This window comes from Plecotus auritus (genome assembly GCF_963455305.1).
Source record: "Plecotus auritus genome assembly, chromosome: 6".
Classification (NCBI taxonomy): Eukaryota; Metazoa; Chordata; class Mammalia; order Chiroptera; family Vespertilionidae; genus Plecotus; species Plecotus auritus.
This window is the reverse complement of record NC_137773.1, coordinates 132,238,907-132,256,402: the sequence shown is the minus strand read 5'-3', so window position 1 is coordinate 132,256,402 and position 17,496 is coordinate 132,238,907. Positions and strand designations below refer to the sequence as shown.

Genomic DNA, 17,496 nt, shown 5'->3' with positions numbered 1-17,496 from the left:
GCCAGCATTTTTTAAAAAGGGTTACCATTCAATGCTGGGGGGGAGGGGGAGGGTGTCTACAAAACTGACAAAACAGACCACTTGGAAAGACTCCTAGTTTTCAAGAGAATAAAGTACTTTCTAAACCTAAAGAGTTAGGTTTTTAAAGCCGAATCCCTTATGATTTCAAAAGGATTCATTTGAAGTATTCACTTAACGTGAGATGTAAATATCCATCTGAACATTTTAATTAATACTATTAATTTCCCTTCCCTTTTCAAAGTTGCTCTTCCCACTTTATATGGCATTTCTGATAAGTTCAAGCAAGCTTCCCTACAAAGTATAATTTTTCATGAAAAGCCTCATGATTAATGTCTATTAGAGCAGTTTAGAATGAAGAGGCATGCAATAAAATTACAATTTGTTCAACTCCCAACAATACTTGCCATCGACTGCCCTTTCAACTCAAGGTACCAGCCTTATGCAAATAAGACATTCACCATTAGGTTGACTATAAAACAAATGCTTTTTGAAAGTGCACAGTAGAGGTAGTTTTCATTTGCGCTATTAAATCAGACAATTTATAGGGCAACTTCCGTTTTAGAAGAGAATTACATGTGTGTTCACATCACATCTTTATTCTGTCGTCCATCTAGTGATTTGTTGAGGACAGCTGGTACCTATTAAGTCCCCCCTTTAAATGGTGTAGCCTTAATTAGCTACATCCACCTTCCCCCAACATTTCCAAACAAGGAACCAAAGAAAAGGGAAGCTGTTTTTATCATGGATACTTCGAACAATGGAGTTGTAAATGTTAAAATAATAGTCTTCATTAGAAACTAACTAGTTACTCCTTTTTTAGGCCCCTTGATAAAAACAAGATACAGATGGAGTTCAAATTTCCAATCTTTGTTACTTAGGTAATTTTTTAATTGTTCAATTCTTCGTTTCCTGCCTGCTGTTATTAATTAAACCTTCTTTTAAGATACTGCTTGGGAAAGGATGAGGGCAAGTCTCCCTGGAGATGGTCTCGGTATTATTTATGCTACAAACTTCCTACTTGGACTTCTGAGCACATGAGACCAAGCAGACGGAGTCTGCAAGCAGGGAGTAAGCCCAGCATGGCTGTCTGTGAACAGACATCATGCTCTTCCCAGACACTGCAGAGTTTCCAACTTACACAATGAGAAATCCAGCTGATGAAATCGTTTTAATCTGCCATATGCAGATAAAACATACACTACTTTGATTACAATTTAGGCTTCCCTTCTTTAAAGGAAAAAAAAAAAGTACCCATTCATGCATTCAGGACTTCAAGTGTGAATTACGTCAACAGGCTAAATTTTGAGCAAGGTAAGGCACCATCTCAAGGATTCCCCTTAGATCTGTTTTCTTCTTAGAGACATGCCCCGGCTTTCATCTGCAGTAAGACTATCTGTTTCAATAGGATGTGATCATTCCTGAGCTTGTGTCTTTTCAATCAGCCAGTGGCCCTGCGGGGTTTAGAGTGGCAGAAAGGAAGTGGCCTGTGGTTAAACAGAGGAAATACCAAGGCATTTTAATAGAGCAAATAGTCTCTTTACTTCCCACCAGGAAGAGCTTCAAAGGCCCCGGGCCCTGGAGGAGACAATGTGTTGCTGGGCCATCAGTTACCTAAACGTGTGGCAGGCCCATTCAGAAGGACGCAGCAGCCAAGACAAACACTGCCCAGGAGGACATTGCCTCCCACTGGCTGGGCCAGTCAGGATACCAGGAGATGGGGCCCAACAGCACCAGCACAGACAGCCCCCTGGGCTTGCTGGAGGCAAGGAGACCCTCCAAATGCAAAATGGAAAAGATTTCAGCTGCCAGGCTAGGGTGGCAGGAGCTGCCCCCTACCCCAGCCAGTGAAGTTCCCACCTTAAAAATCAAGGGTGGGGGCCCAAGCTTCCAGAAGCCTAAAAACCCATCCATCAAAGGCAGGCGAGACAGGCAGTGAGGTGGAATGAAAGGGACAATTAATTGTTGATGGGGTGGCCCCAGCAGCAGCAGCAGCAGACATCTGCTGGGGCAGGGTATGTAAAAGTTTAGTGACCAATGTGGGAAGAGGGTTTGAAATGTTAAAAAAAAAACAAAAAACACCACATTTTAGGCCAAATGGAGCTTGAAAAATACTCAACTTAAAATAAAGACTTAAAAAGGCATTAGCAGTTCTTTCCTTTGTAGGGAAGCGTCTGTGAGGTTTGAACTGCTGAGAATATGATTTGGATCCTGCTCGCCTTTTCTGAGACTGTTTTCCAGACAAGCCCAGCTGTTCTGGGGAGGAACCCGGTGGGAGTGTCAGGTCCCCTTCCCTCCTGGCCTCCTCTTCAACCCCAGGCCAGAGGCACCCACTCAAATTGGGGTGCCCTGCCCAGCTGGCTCCCCACATCCTCCCTCAGTCCACCTGACCCCTTTTATTGTCCAGGGCTCTGACAGTCTCCACTCTCGCCTCTAAGCCCAATGAAATGATTTAAAATCAAACTGATTTTAAATGTTTAGAATGTGGCTTCTCTCCCTTTTCTCCTGATCACAGAAGCCTGTCCACTAAAGCAATGCCTCTCATCCTTGAGGGAGCATCAGAGGAACTTGTTAAAATGCCAATTCCTGGGCCCCACCTCACGCCCACTCTTGTCCCATTCACCTTGAATCTGCATGTTAACCAGCTCCCAAGGCAATCCTGATGCTGGAAGCCTCTGGACTCACATTGAGAAATCTTGTTCGGAAGTGGTTGCTGGTCGCATTCACCCAGCTACATCCCAGAGTTAATAACAAGCACAATGCCCCAGGCACTGCAGGGGCTCAGGGTCGAGTGGGGAGAGAAGGGAGGGCTGCTCAAGAGAGATGGACGGGGGCCAGGAGGGCTCCCAATTAACACTGCAAAGCAGGTCAAAAGAAGTATCATACTTATAAAAATGTCTCTCTGAAAAATGTGTCAAACAGCACTGAGTCCCTTCTAACCAAGAATGCAGTAAGGGACACACAAGCATGTATAACACGGACAACATGGCCACAGGACAGGCAGACCAGATGCGGGCTTGGGAGCCCTGAGCTGCAAGTGAATGAAAACGCATCCAATTCAGAATCAAATAAACATACCTGGGCCCACAGCCAAGCAGAGTTCTTGGATCGGACTTTATCAGGGACCTAAATTTTAACCAGCTGGAACCTCTTCTTTTCCAAGTACCACCCCGTTTCTTCCTACCTTTTGAGATGAAGTATTTGCCTTAAATGGGAAACTTGCACTTCACTGTAAAGACAATGCCAGCATTCTAGCTTCCTGAAGCAGCACACATTTTGGGGCTAGAAGTTGTGTTCCAGGCTAAGAGACCAGAGAAGGTGTACGTACCCCCATTTAGGCAGGAAGGTAAGCTATGTTTCTCCTCACCCACTGCAGGGAAAGCCACTAAAATAAAAACCTGCACAAGAAGACCCCTAATTGTCTGCTCCAAAAACAGGCTCCTCAAACACTCAGCAAGACAAAAGGGGAGGAAAACCTCAGCACAAGTCATTGACAGAAAGGTTACCCAACACAAACAAACCCATCTCACTATCAAAAAGCATGAGTTCAGACCCAGTGTCAATGAGGATCCAAAACTTCCCTGCTACAAGTTGGCAAATTGGTACTTTTGGGGAAAGTGTATTTATTACTCAAAGAGCAACTTTACCTGGCAAGGGCCCTAAGAGATTTTTTTTTTTAAGTAGTGGAGGAAGTGTGCCCATAACTCATTTCTAAAACACTGAGCTGTGTTCAAGATGGTAACGGCCCTTAATTGCACCGCTAATAATGGGGAGGTTGTGAAATCTGACCACGTAAACCAGGCCGGCTCCTCTGAGAGCAGCCCTAAAGGGTGTGTTAGCAGAGCTGCCAAGGGAGGGTTAGCTGGCTGCAGTCACCTTACAAGTCCTGGGAAAATACACATTCCTGCAGGGGCAAGAGTTCCTGGAACAAATGCTTCCTGGTGATCAAGGGGGCTATTTGCTTAGCTCCTCTCCAGCACCCAGGTCTTGCCCCTCCTTCAGGCACTCTCCACCCTGCTGTCCCCCTCTGAGGTTCTGTGTGGCCTGGACCCATGGGAAGTCCACTCCTGTTTGCATCACCCATAGTCGACCCTTAGTCTTATATGTTCTCATAGCCCCAGCCATACTTTAAGTAACCTCAGAACTGAGACCAACATCTGTCTATGGACTGAACACCCACTACCGGGTAGGAGACTCAGACATGAAGCAAATTCTCAGGTCACTGTACACCAGCACTTACTGGCCAGTCCTTTGACAGCAACTTCTGGAAGAACTTAGCTAGAGAGGTGGGAGTAGGGAAGGCTTCATGCAGGAAGTGATGCTGGAGCTGAGAGGGGAGGCTAAGGTGTAAAAAGAAGGAACACCAGCAGGAAGAGCACGTGCATGAGCCTGCTGTGGAGAGGACATTGGAGCCTGGTGCTCTGATCTCTCCACCACTTCTTTTTTTTTTTTTTTTAATATATTTTATTGATATTTTACAGAGAGGAAGAGAGAGGGATAGAGAGCTAGAAACATCGATGAGAGAGAAACATTGATCAGCTGCCTCCTGCACACTCCCCACTGGGGATGTGCCCGCAACCAAGGTACATGCCCTTGACCGGAATCGAACCCGGGACCCTTCAGTCCACAGGCTGACGCTCTATCCACTGAGCCAAACCGGTTTCGGCTCTCCACCACTTCTTAAAATCTACCACTGAATACAGGACTTAGCAGGGTCTAATTGGGTTCAGCCAAGATATCCAGGGCTCCAGGCTCTGAGGCCGCCACATGAGGTTAGGTGCCTGCCGGAAACTGGTCTGAAGATGCAGATGTGAACAAATGCAGGTGATGTAGTCTGGTGAGAACCAAAGTGCAAGGACCTGCATGAGAAGGCAAAGCAGGGGGAATGGCATTCTGGGAGGCCTTCTCAGGGGAGGCATCACCTGAGCTGAGTCTTAAGCCAAGTAGGTTCTCAGAGGAGAAAAAGGCATCCCAGGATCAACATGCCTTCGCAGCAAAAAGGGCACAGGAGTTAGGAAGCTGGGTGAGAGGGGCTGGGCAGCTGGATATGCAAGGCAGGTAGACAAGCTGGGTCAGGGAAAGCTGGTGGCTCCATCACATGCACCAAACGGCAAGTCCAAGAGGGAAGGGGCCAGGCAGGTCGGGAAGAGCCTAGGAGATGGCCCAGAGGCTCCCATGCTCATTCAAGAAGGGGATGAAGCCCTGGCTGGTTTGGATCAGTGGATAGAGCATCAGCCTGCGGACTGAAGGGTCCCAGGTTCGATTCCGGTTAAGGGCACATGCCCAGATTTCAGGCTCAATCCCCAGTTTGGGGCTTGCAGGAGGCGGCCGATCAATGATTCTCTCTCATCATTGATGTTTCTATCTCTCTCTCCCTCTCCTTTCCTCTCTGAAATCGATTAAAAAATATATATCTTAAAAAAATAAAAAATATATTTAAAAAAAAAAAAAAAGAAGGGGATGAAGATGACCTAAGGAAAGGACTGGTGGAGCCCCAACGAGAAGTTGTGGTGGGAGAGGGGTCAGCATAAATGCGAGGCCCTGGGGAAAGGGCACCCCATTAATTCTGTGGGGGTGCAGGTTGAGGGGAAGAGAACACATTCCCACAGGAAGAGAGAACAAATCACCCAGGCTTGGCTCCCCACCGCATTAAAACTTCACAAGCTTTGTGTCCTGACACATGAAGCCACTTGGGCAATGGCAGAAAAACAGGAAATTGGACTGATTCACCTATGCCATCATATGAAATCCGGGCATAAAATGCCTGTGATGCTGTTACAGTTATTCAAGAGCCAACCTGTCAGTCCAGATCCAAAACACCGAGGAGGATCAACATGAGATAGCTTTCAGGAAAACTTATAACTGAAAACTGAAGAAAACTTGGTATCTATTTCTCTTTAAATAAAAACACAAGTGATATTTTATTAAAATGGGATAAGGAAATGTGATGTTTTACTCTAACAGGAAGGAGGTTTTATATTTACCGTGGGGTTGTGAGGCCGTTGGCTATGGCTGTCTCATAGTGCAGCTCTGGGGTTTACAGACATCCCAGCTGCCTGGCCCACACCTGGTCTTCCATACTGTGTTTCTCAGGATGTGGGGCAAGTGAGCTAGAGGCATCAACCTGTGGTCCTAAAGGGGTGTCAGGTCTTAGGCTCTGATAGTGCTGAGGCCCTCTGGGCACTCCAGAGGATGTGCGTCAACCCATCCCTCGGAGCAACAGTGCTGGGGAAAGTAGGAAATCCCCACTTACTCCCATTTTCCAGGTGAAGAAATTGAGGCTCATGGCTGCACAGGAGCAGAGCTGCCTGAGCACAAAGCCCAGCCCGTGTCCTCTACACAAGGCTGAAGGCTGAGTGCCCTGATGCCGGCCCGCCCTGGCTTCCGTGGGAGGTGCGGGGCAGATGGATGCAGTCTCCAGAACCCAGGACGGCAGCGTCGCCGTGCGCCCAGGCCCTCACCCCATGCCCGTCCGCCCTGACAGCACCGCTCGGTTACTGGGACAGGGCTCCGAGCACTAGGCGTGTGCCTCTCCAGTGTTGTCTCGGACACCTGACCGAGATGACAAACTCTTGCCTCCCTTTGGGGATGAAAAAATATCCTCAATTCAAGCTGAGGCGTGGAGTGGGGCGGGGATCATCAGCGAAACTATTCGCAAATGAAGGGGTGAATGGGTAACCAAAATGTCCCAGCAAGTCAGGAGTCGGGGGTGGTGTGAAAGTGGAGTGAGACGGCGGGATTAGAAGGAACAAAGCGGCCGCGAGCGGGGGCGCATCCCTCCCCGGCGCTCCGGGTCGGCTCCTGGCAGTCCCGTGAGTCTGCAGAGCCCGGACCAGCGATCAGGGGAAGACGCCTACTCCCGCTCAGGAAAGCGCCCCACGTCCGGACAGCTCAGAGGGTCCCAACTCCGGGGAGCACAACCCTGAGGCGTCGGAGGTCCCGGGCCAGGAACAAAAGATGGGGCACCCTTCTCCCACCCGCCGCCGGAGCCCCTCTCGCCCGCCTCCGGGCGCGGGACCCGGACCCGTGGCCGCGTCTCATTAGCAACACAAAGCCGGGGTCTGCGGACCCTTTCATCCGAGCCAGGGCTGGCGGACGCGAGCCCCGAGAGGGAGGGAGGTCTGGAGCCGCGGGGAACCCCAGCCCGGGAGCGGACCCCTCAGAAAACAAGCAAGTCCGCGCGAACTCCGCCGCCCGCGAGCACCTGTGCGCACCGCGCCCGCCGCGCCTCTGGGGACCGCGAGAAAACCGCTGTTCTCTCCTTACCCTCCAGCCACAGGTGTCCGCGCCCCGCGCTCTGCTGGAGCCCCCCGCGGCCACGGCCAGCTGCGAGCCGTTTAGACAGGCGTTGACAGTGAAGAAGACAGAGCAGAGCTGCAGCCACGGGGCCATGGCCGTGCGCTCGTCCACCCAGGCTGTAGTCTGCGCCCCGGACGACCGCTGCGAGCCAGCCCGGAGTGGGCGGTGGCGCCGGCGGCAGCGGCGGCGGAGTGGGCCGTACTACAGAGCATGCGCCGCCGGCCTGTACTCCGCCCCTTCCCTCTAGGCCCCGCCCCCCAGCCTGAACTCCCTTGCCCTGGCCCCGCCCCTCCAGCCTGGCCCTCCTTCTTGGCTCCGCCCCTCCCCCTAAGCCACACCCCTATGGTCACGCCCCAAATAACCCCGGAGAAGTTGGCAGCTGCAGTATTTACCCCCTCACCTGAGGTCTTTTTTTAATGCAAAGTATTTATGCAAGTGATTCCTGCTCCCTTCAAAAACTCGGAAAAATGCAAAGAATATAATAATAACAGTTTTAATAATAATTTAATAAGCACCTACTCTTTGCCAGACCTCTTCTTGAATCCTTCCAACCACACAGGGAATTGTGGGTATTATTGTTATCTCAGTTTTCCGCGCAGGAAAGTTAAGGTAATGTGATGGTTAGAGAAATCCTGGCTAGGACCTCGGACAAGTGACTCCCTCTCTCCACGTTTCTGTTCCCATCCCCTGTAGACTGGAATAAAAATAAGAGTAAGTATCCTAGGCTGGGGAGGATTCTATTGGTTAACACACAGCAAGCACTCAATAAATTCTACAATCTCTCATTAACTGACTTGCATAAGGCCACACAGCTGGTACCTGAGACTCAAATTCAGATCTGACGAAACCAATGCTCTTGTCAAACCTACCCTTGTGAAGTGGACAGTATCTCTATTTGGAAGAGGAAGCTCAGAGGCGAGGAGGAGCTAAGATCACACAACTTCTCACCACAATCCTCCTGCCTGCTTTGTTTTGTATATTTGCACTTGAATCCAACCACCATGCTCTTCTCCATTGCTCCCTCCTTTGTCTGTCTGGGCCACCACCCCCATTCTCCTCCACTGCAGCTCCTCACTAAATCATCCCCAACCCCCATAGCAGAGGACGTCAGAGGTTTTACCATGAACGTCAGGGGCTGACATGAGGCCAGGACCACATGGGTGTTGGTGAAACACTAAAGAAATCATGAGGCTGGGGGCTCCTTAGGCTCCTGAATCTATATGACATTGCAGCCTAGATATGCTCCATAGTTTATTAATCAATCCCCTTCTGAGGGACTTCTTTTATAATCAGTGATTCAAAAATATCCTCACACATTTATCTTGATTCAACTGTCTCCTAAAGATACACTCCTGAAATCAGAACTGCTAGATGATGCACATTTAAAGTTTCCAAACTGCTCAATATCTCATAGCCATGTTTATTGGCTTTTCTGACCAGGTATTTAGTGGCCATTTGCATTTCTTCCTTTGTCCTGGAGTTCGACTTCAGTAAAAGAATCGGTACTTGGAGCTTAGGATAGAGGGAGGACTTGAGGGCACTGGGAAAGGAGAGTGTTTCTCCCTGGGTTTTACTCATGTCACCATATGGTTGAGTGTCAGGGATGCCCCAGCAAAGTTCCTTCTCCCTTTCTAGCCTCCACACCCTCCATTGTATTTCCCTCCACCACAGCTCACTGCCCAGGCTGGCAACTGACAGCTCTGAAAACATGTTGCAGAGCTGAGCTCCAGCTTTTCTAAAGGAGTACAGAGGACACAAAGGAATGACTAAAGTGTCCACTCTGAGACACGGTCAGAATGACATACCTCAGGTCAGGGACTGAAAGGCCCTCCCTTCTAGGGAGGCCATTAACATTCCTGTGGGGTGGGGGTGGAAGAAGCACATACATCAAAGGGTCAAATTTGGTCAGGAAATAAAGATAATAAATTGGCATTAGGCAACATCCTCCCCATTCTGGTCTTCTCTTGATTCTTTTCCTCTCATCCCCTTTATTTATCCTAACCCTTTGTTAGGGGCAACATTTTTGTTGTTAATCCTCACCTGAGAATATTTTTCCACTGATTTTTAGGGAGAGTGGAAAAGACAGGGAGAGACAGAGAGAAACATCGGTGTGTGAGAGACACATCAACTGGTTGCCTCCTGCACGAGCCCTGACCAGGGCCTGGACTGGGGAGGAGCCTGCAACCAACGTACATGCCCTTGACTGGAATCGAACCCGGGACCCTCTGGTCTGCAGGCTGACACTCTATACACTGAGCCAAACTGGCTAGGGCTCTTAGGGGCAAAAATAGAATATTGAAGACTAGTTATGGTTATGGGAAATATTTTTTTAAATATATTTTTATTGATTTCAGAGAGGAAGGGAGAGAGAGAGAGAGATAGAAACATCGATGAGAGTGCCTCCTGCGCGCCCCCTACTGGGGATCGAGCCCACAACCCGGGCATGTGCCTTTGACAGGAATCAAACCCGGGACCCTTCAGTCCGCAGGCTGATGCTCTATGCATTGAGCCAAACCGGCTAGGGCTGGTTATGGGAAATATTAATCATGCTCTGTTAACCACTATTGCCTTTTCTGATTAAAGAAAGGACATTCTAACCTGGCTGGGAGTTGTATGCCCCTGAGACCTGGGAGTCAACCTTGGAATGCAGTCCATTCTCATCCAAGAATTGCCTATTATCATGGAAAGATTGATTGATTGACAACCTTGTTGCCCAAACAATGGAGTCCCACCCCAGCCTCCTACTTCCCCATGCCTGTAATCCCTACTTCCCCATGTAATCCTTTTCCTACCCTATACATACAGTCCTCAGGTTACATCGGACTCGACATACGTCATTTCGTGGTTACGTCACCTCTCCCATTTATTTATTAAAAAAAAAGTTCCGTCATTTCGACATATGGACATATGTGCTTTATGTTTTTTATTATTTATTTACCACAAGTAAAGTCAGGAATTGTTATCTTTCTTTTTTTTAATTGTTTTTACTGTTTCACTTCATTACTGCTGTGTATGTGCTCTATGTGAGTGACGCAGGTGCTCATGTAGGTTAGTTCCGACTTAGGGCCAAAATCGCGTTACATTGTGCCATAGGAACAGATCTCTGACGTAACCCGAGGACCTACTGTATAAGAAACTGGCTTATGGGGTGTTGCAGAGCAGATTTGTGGATGACCTGCTGTTCTCTCATACTGCCAGCAGTATTGGAATAAATCTCTATATATAAAAGCCTAAGCAACCGTCCAACTGTCTGACCGGTAGCTATGACACACAATGACCAGCAGGAGCAGATGCTCAGCACAGGAGCTGCCGAGCTTCGGTGACTTGGCAGCTGTGGTTCTCGGATGACGCACCCAGAACCAGAGAGGAGGGAGCCCTGATTCCAGGGTGCATCACCGGAGAACCACCCTCTCATAATCTGGGACCCCTCAGGGGATGTCAGAGAGCCGGTTTCAGCCCGATCCCCACAGGCCAAGCCGAGGGACCCCACTGGTGCACCGGGCACCGGGCCTCTAGTGTTAATATATGATTCAACCCTATCTCTGCTTAATTGGTTCAAGTAGTGACAGGCAGCATGGACCCATTGATTGTCCAGTTACACCTTCAGAATATTTGTGAGGCTACAAGAAGTAAACCTCTTTACTGGGAGCTGAGATAAAATGAGGGGCCAGTTCCCTCCCCGCCACCCCCCCAGCTTTTATGGACCACACCTTCCTCCGACAACAGGCAACAGCTCAGCTGTGTGGTTGACCAGGGAATGAAGTACTCCCCAAGTACAATGCATGGTCTACCCACCAAGGCCAGGATTGCTGTGGCCCAGGCACAACCTCATTCATTCCCCCAGCCCCAGCCCTGTCTGAGTCCCCTCTCTGCCTCCAGGGCCTGGCACACCTCAGCAGGCAAGAAACTGTTACTGCCTCCATTCCTGTTTGGAACGAAGCTGGGAATTAAACACATTAAATTACTTTAAAATAAACTGTTGACAAAATGCAAATATACTTCTTGAATTCACCTGGAACCTAACCAGATAAGAAAAATACTTAAGCCCGGTTGGCATGGTTCAGTGGTTGAGCGTCAACCTATGAACCACAGGTCAGGGTTCAATTCCCAGTCAGGGCACATGCTGAGTTGTGGGCTCCATCCCCAGTGAGGAGCGTGCAAGAGGCAGCTGATCAATGATTCTCATCATTGATGTTTCTATCTTTCTCTCCCTCTACCTTCCTTTCTGAAATCAATAAAAATATATTTTTAAAAAAAGAAAAATACTTAATACAATGATTGGATTTTGTTAGGAGTCAAATTATCCCCTGAAACACAAGAAATGATAAAGTGATTATACAAATAATTTGTATCCTGAATAATTTTTAGCCAACTAAAGACCATTTTTATAAATAGGGCTTAGAAGCAGTGGGCCGAAATTCTCATCCATTTTCGGTATTGTGGTCAAGTCGTGTTTTATGTTCTAATCAAGACATTAAAGGTAATGATTCCACCCCCCTCCCCCCAGTCTCCCAGCAGGCGAGGCTTTATTCGGAAAACTGGCACCCTCCTGAGAGCCCAGCCTCGGCCCTAGTCCCCAAGGCTGCCTGGATGCCAAGCTTGAACGGAGAGTTTTCATCATCTCTACTTCACAGCTAGGAAGTGAGACTCAGGGAGGAGATCCTAGACTCAAATGACTCTCCGCTTACCCCCACCCCACCCCCTCTTCCCCCCCACACCCTGACTTTGCATTGGGTGCCAGCCCCGCATCCTTCCCAAAACGGCCTTGGAGCCACCAGGCCACCCAAGAGGCCCCGGCTAGGGACGGCCGCAATACCCGCGGCAGTTGACCCAACCCTGAACCTCGAAATCCCCAGACACGGACTTGGTGCCAGGGCAAAGGCTCCGCATCCACCGCCACTTCCCGTTTCTTTTCTAAGAGGTAATGAATCCCCGTCTCCGTGGTAACCGCAAGGGGGCGCTCCCGGTCCAGATCCCAGACACCCTAACACTCCCAAACTGCAGAAGAGAGCACCTTCTTCACCTCATGGCACACATAAACTAATTACTAAAATCCTGTGGCACACCAAAATATATATTATCGTTTGTGCCTATCTGACATAAAAATAGGTATAATTTTGATTCATTCACACTGGAGGGCTACTGTTTTGTTGGCTGTTGTCATTTTTTTTCACGTTCTAAATTCTTTATTGTTTAAGGTATTACATCTGTCTCCTTTTCCCCCCAGCTGTTGTCATTTTTGAATTTGACAATCCAAGGGAAAAGAGGTCAGTGCCCCTGACTAGTCAGGTATTGCATCTTTTAAAATTCTTGAGGCAAAGCCCCCAGCGCAGGTGCAAATACTCTGTTACCCCCAAACTGGTGCTGTTTCAGAGAAGTAGAGTCCAGGAGGTGGTAAGAAAACCAGGTCAAATATGGGCTTCACTAACCACGTGGCTCTGAGCAGTTCACTTAACCTCTCTAGATGTCCCATTCCTCAGCAGCAGCAGGAATGATGTGAATGCAGACCTCAGTGGATTTTTGTGAATCTGAAGTAAACAAATGGCTGTGTGAATGTCACTGTTGCAGGGAGGTGGGCCAGGAGTTGAGGCAGTCTGACCCAGGGGCAGCTGGGACCCAGACAGTAGCTGGGGGAGATGGCCACCTCTCTCCCTTTCAGGAGCTAACACTCTGGTTTGGATCTACACTAGACTGGAAGGCTTTGGATCATAACGTGTTTATCATTCACTTACTCATTCATTCACTCATTTATTCATCCATTCAACAAATACTCACGGAGTGTCTGAACCATATCAGGTATTCTGCCAGGAGCTGGGGACCAGTGTGAACAACACAGACACTATCTCTGACAACTCCCTGTCCCAGCAGTCGTAGAACTTACAAGCAAACATTCCATGGGGACAGGCATTACTCAGATAACGACAGGACCAGGAGATAACTACAAGTAGATGGGTTGTCTCTAAAGAAGTGATACCTGAGCTGAGGTTCCAAGTATAAGAGCCACTAGGCAAAGGGGAGGGGAGCAGAGAGAGGAAGAGTGTTCTGGACAGAAGGAACAGCATATGCAAAGGTCCTGGGGCAGTAGGGAACATGGCATCTTCAAAGACCCAAAGAGGCCAGGGTGATTGGAGAGAAGAGAGGTGTGGAGGAATGGTGCAAGGTGAGCTAGAGAGACCTGCAGGGGTAGGCAGGCAGGCCTTTCTACCCTGGTTTGAATCTAAAAGTACTTGACACTGGCAGCTTCTGAGGGGTTTAAGGGCAATAATGACAGGGCTATATTTTGAAAAGGTCCCCTTTCCCAAGTGCCAAGCTTGTAGTCACATTTTATACATACTTATCTAATTAATGAATAACCTGGATTGTTGATGAAATTCTTGGTTTTAATGTCTTGAATGCAAAAAATATTAAAAAGCCTAGGGAGCCCTAGCCTGATGCTCTACCAATGGATAGAGCATCGGCTTGAAGATTGAAGGGTCCCAGGTTCGATTCCAGTCAAGGGCACATGCCTGGGTTACGGGCTCAATCCCCAATAGGGGGCATGCTGGAGGCAGCCAATCAATGGTTCTCATCATTGATGTTTCTCTCTCTCCCTTCCTCTCTGAAATAATAAAAATGTTTAAAAATAAATAAATAAATAAATAAATAAATAAATAAATAAATAACCTGGGGAAACATCCAACCCTACCCAAATATTGCAAATAAAATAAAATGCATAAACTTTTCTTACTGTCACTTAAATTTATTTCTACTGTAAAGTTCTTTATTTTAATAGGCTATTTTTATCTTTTTATTTATTGATTTGAGAGAAACATTGATTTGTTTTTCCACTTATTTTTATATTCACTGATGGTATATGCCCTAACCAGAGATCAAACCCACAACCTTGGAGTATTGGGACAATGTTCTAACCAACTCAGCTACCTGTCAGGGCTAGACTATTTTTTAGAACAATCTTAGACATAAAGTTTTAAAAACTAATACAGAATTCCTATGTACTCTGGGGGTTTCCTTTATTATTAACATATGACATTAGTATGGTACATTTGTTAAAATTAATGAACCAATATTGATAACTTATCATTATCTAAAGTCCAAAGTTTATTCGTATTTCCTTAGTTTTTACCAGTACTTCATGCATCCCATCCAGATATCCCATAACATTTAGTTGCTATGTCTTAGGGTTATCTTAACCATGACAACTTCTCAGACTTCCCTTGTATTTAATGGCCTTAACAATTCTGAGTAGTGCTGGTGAGATATTTTGTAGGCTGCCCCTCTATTAGGATTTGTCTGATGTTTACTCATTATTAGACTGGATATTATTTTTCATATCAATTAAAAGTTATATATGTACAAAGTTTTAAAAAAATATCTTTTTATTGATTTCAGGGAGAAAGGGAGAGGGAGAGAGAGATAGAAACATCAATGATGAGAGAGAACCACCGATCCGCTGCCTGCTGTATGCCCTACACTGGGGATTGAGCCTGCAACCCAGGCATGTGTCCTGACCGGGAATTGAACCATGACCTCCTGGTTCATAGGCTGACGCTCAACCACTGAGCCACGCCAGCCGAGCTATGTACAAACTTTTAAAGTCTTATTAGTACTAATAGACATATAAAATAAAACAGCAGTCATCTGACCTGTCCCTTCTGACTCTCACTCCCCAGAGCACCCTCCTTCAGCTCTTTTAGCTCTTTGCTGGCATTTGCTGCCAAATTTCTGAATGGTATTCTGATCTTGCCTTTCTTGACTGGCCAGTTCAGACACTGGCTCCTAACTTCCTGTTCTTTATGACACATGAGAATTGTGCCTCCTTACATTCCCTTCCTCTATCCACCCACTAAGATTTATGTTGGATGTCTTCCCTAGCCCTTCCTGAATCACTCTGACCTGCACAGACCACATCAATGGGCTCTCTTACCCTCAGGCCAATGTGGGCGCAGGCAGGCAGGTGTGGGGAAGGAGTGCCTGAACCATATCAGGTATTCTGCCAGGAGCTGGGGGCCGGTGTGAACAACACAGACACTATCTCTGACAACTCACTGTCCCAGCTGTCATAGAACCTACAAGCTACTCCATCTCCCCCAGCTACTGTCTGGGTTCCAGCTGCCCCTGGGTCAGACTGCCCTCGGTCAGCTACTCCCTGTCAGGTTGCTGTGGAGGGCTGAGCCCTGACTCCGCTGCCAGGCACCCTCTCCATGCAGCTCTCACTCTTCAGTTTCTGATGGCGGCTCCCCACTTGCCTCCTCAGGTGGGGGTCGGGGAGTAATAGCAACCCCATACTGGGACTTCTCCTTCCCTTGTCGTTTCTTTCCCCTCTCAAATAATAGGGGGATTATTTATTTATTTTTTCAATTACCAGTTAACTTACAATATTATTTTGTACTAGAGGCCTGGTGCATGAAATTCGTGCAGGGGGGTGGGGGTTCCCCTCAGCCCAGCCTGCACCCTCTGCCGGCAGTCAGACAACCCTCTCACAATCCAGGACCACTGGCTCCTAACTGCTCACCTGCCTGCCTGCCTGCCTGCCTGATTGCCCCTAACTGCCCCCCCTGCTGGCCTAGTCGCCCCCAACCGCCCCCCCCCCCCCGGTGGCCTAGAAGCCCCTTACTGCCCCCCCTGCTGGCCTGGTTGCCCCCAACCGCCCCCCCCCCCTGCTGGCCTAGAAGCCCCTTACTGCCCACCCCCGCCGGCCTGGTCACCCCCAACTGCCCCCCCTGCGTGCATGGTCACCCCACGCAGCCTGCTGCTCAGTCGTTTGGTCGCCCCTCACTGCACCCACCCCTGCTGGCCTGGTTGTTCCCAACTGCCCCCCCCCCCCCTGCAGGCCTGGTTGCCCCACGCAGCCTGCTGTTCAGTCATTTGGTCACCCCTCACTAACCTGCCTGCCAGCCTAGTCACCCCACACAGCCTGTTCAGTCGTATGTTCGGATGCGATGGTCGCTTAGGCCAGTGGTCGGCAAACCGCGGCTCGTGAGCCACATGCGGCTCTTTGACCCCTTGAGTGTGGCTCTTCCACAAAATACCACGGCCTGGGCGAGTCTATTTTGAAGAAGTGGCGTTAGAAGAAGTTTAAGTTTAAAAAATTTGGCTCTCAAAAGAAATTTCAATCGTTGTACTGTTGATATTTGGCTCTGTTGACTAATGAGTTTGCCGACCACTGGCTTAGGCTTTTATTATTATTATAGACTGGTTTCAGCCCCTGTAGTTTCTTTTCACCATGCCCACGAACTTTCTTACGAAATTCTCCTCAAATTTTACCCCATTTGAGAGCTGTTTCTTGTCGGAATCTTGATTAAAATACAGTATTAGAATTTTAGTTAAATAAATATTCAGTGTTTATATTATCAAAACCATGTAAAACATTATTCACCCATAAGGCAAGCAGTGTTGGGTGATAGTATTTCCTTTCTTGTGATAAGGTGTGTGAGTGTGTATGTGCACGCATGTGTAGTATTTACCTGTTTTAAAAGCGTTTGTTTGTTTCATGTACCCCCTCGTTAATGCTTCCCACACACCTTTCCCTGGGTCAGGAGCACTCACTGTCCCCTCCGTTCCTGTTATTCTGGGAGAATTCTCCCTGGAGTCCACATGCTCCTGCCCCAGTCAGCCCGTGTTCTCCAGGCCTGCTGCCCGGCTGTCATTCCCTTTCCTTCTCTCTTGTGTTGGAATCCTGTTTCCTGGATCCTATGTATTTTTCTGGGTTTTCTCACTCCTTTTGGTGAGGCATATCCCTCATTAGCTTCTTGAGAAAGGCATGGTAGGTAAATTTTGTGAGACCCTGAATGTCTAAAAAGTATCTTTTTTGAAGATCACAGTTGATTAATAATTTGACTGGGTATTGAATTTTATGTTGAAAGTAAATTTCCACTGGAATGTTGAAGGCACCGCTTCTTCTACCTTTCAGCTCCTGAGGTTGTGGTTTATGAGTCTGATGGCCTTTTTATTCCTGGTCCTTTGAAAGCCTCTCTCTCTCTCTCTCTCTCTCTCAGCTTTAAAGTTGCACTCTTTAAACTACTGTACTGAAGTTTCACAGGTATGAGTATCTTCATTCATTGTGGCCCTTCACTTTGGAGATGCGTGTCCTTGAATTCCGGAAAGTTCTTTTGAGTATTTCTTTGACCTCTTCCTCTCCTTCTTTTCCTCTGCTTACTCTCTTTTTGGAATTCCTGAGTG

The 17,496-nt window shown here is 48.0% G+C and overlaps 2 protein-coding genes across 3 annotated transcripts in view; both read right to left on the bottom strand.

The window, feature by feature from the left end:
* The window catches only part of IL17RD (interleukin 17 receptor D), a 62,523-nt gene extending 55,051 nt beyond the window's left edge, over positions 1–7,472 (bottom strand). Inside the window, exon 1 of one of the 2 annotated variants that reach the window (XM_080672542.1) lies at positions 7,285–7,472. In XM_080672542.1, the coding sequence (XP_080528668.1) occupies positions 7,285–7,410 (126 nt within the window). In that variant the 5' untranslated portion in view covers positions 7,411–7,472. The remainder of the gene's footprint in view (positions 1–7,284) is intronic. The other variant, XM_080672543.1, reaches the window with a different exon arrangement.
* Positions 1–17,496, bottom strand: part of DNASE1L3 (deoxyribonuclease 1L3) — a 969,732-nt gene that overhangs the window by 60,035 nt on the left and 892,201 nt on the right. The window lies entirely within an intron of this gene.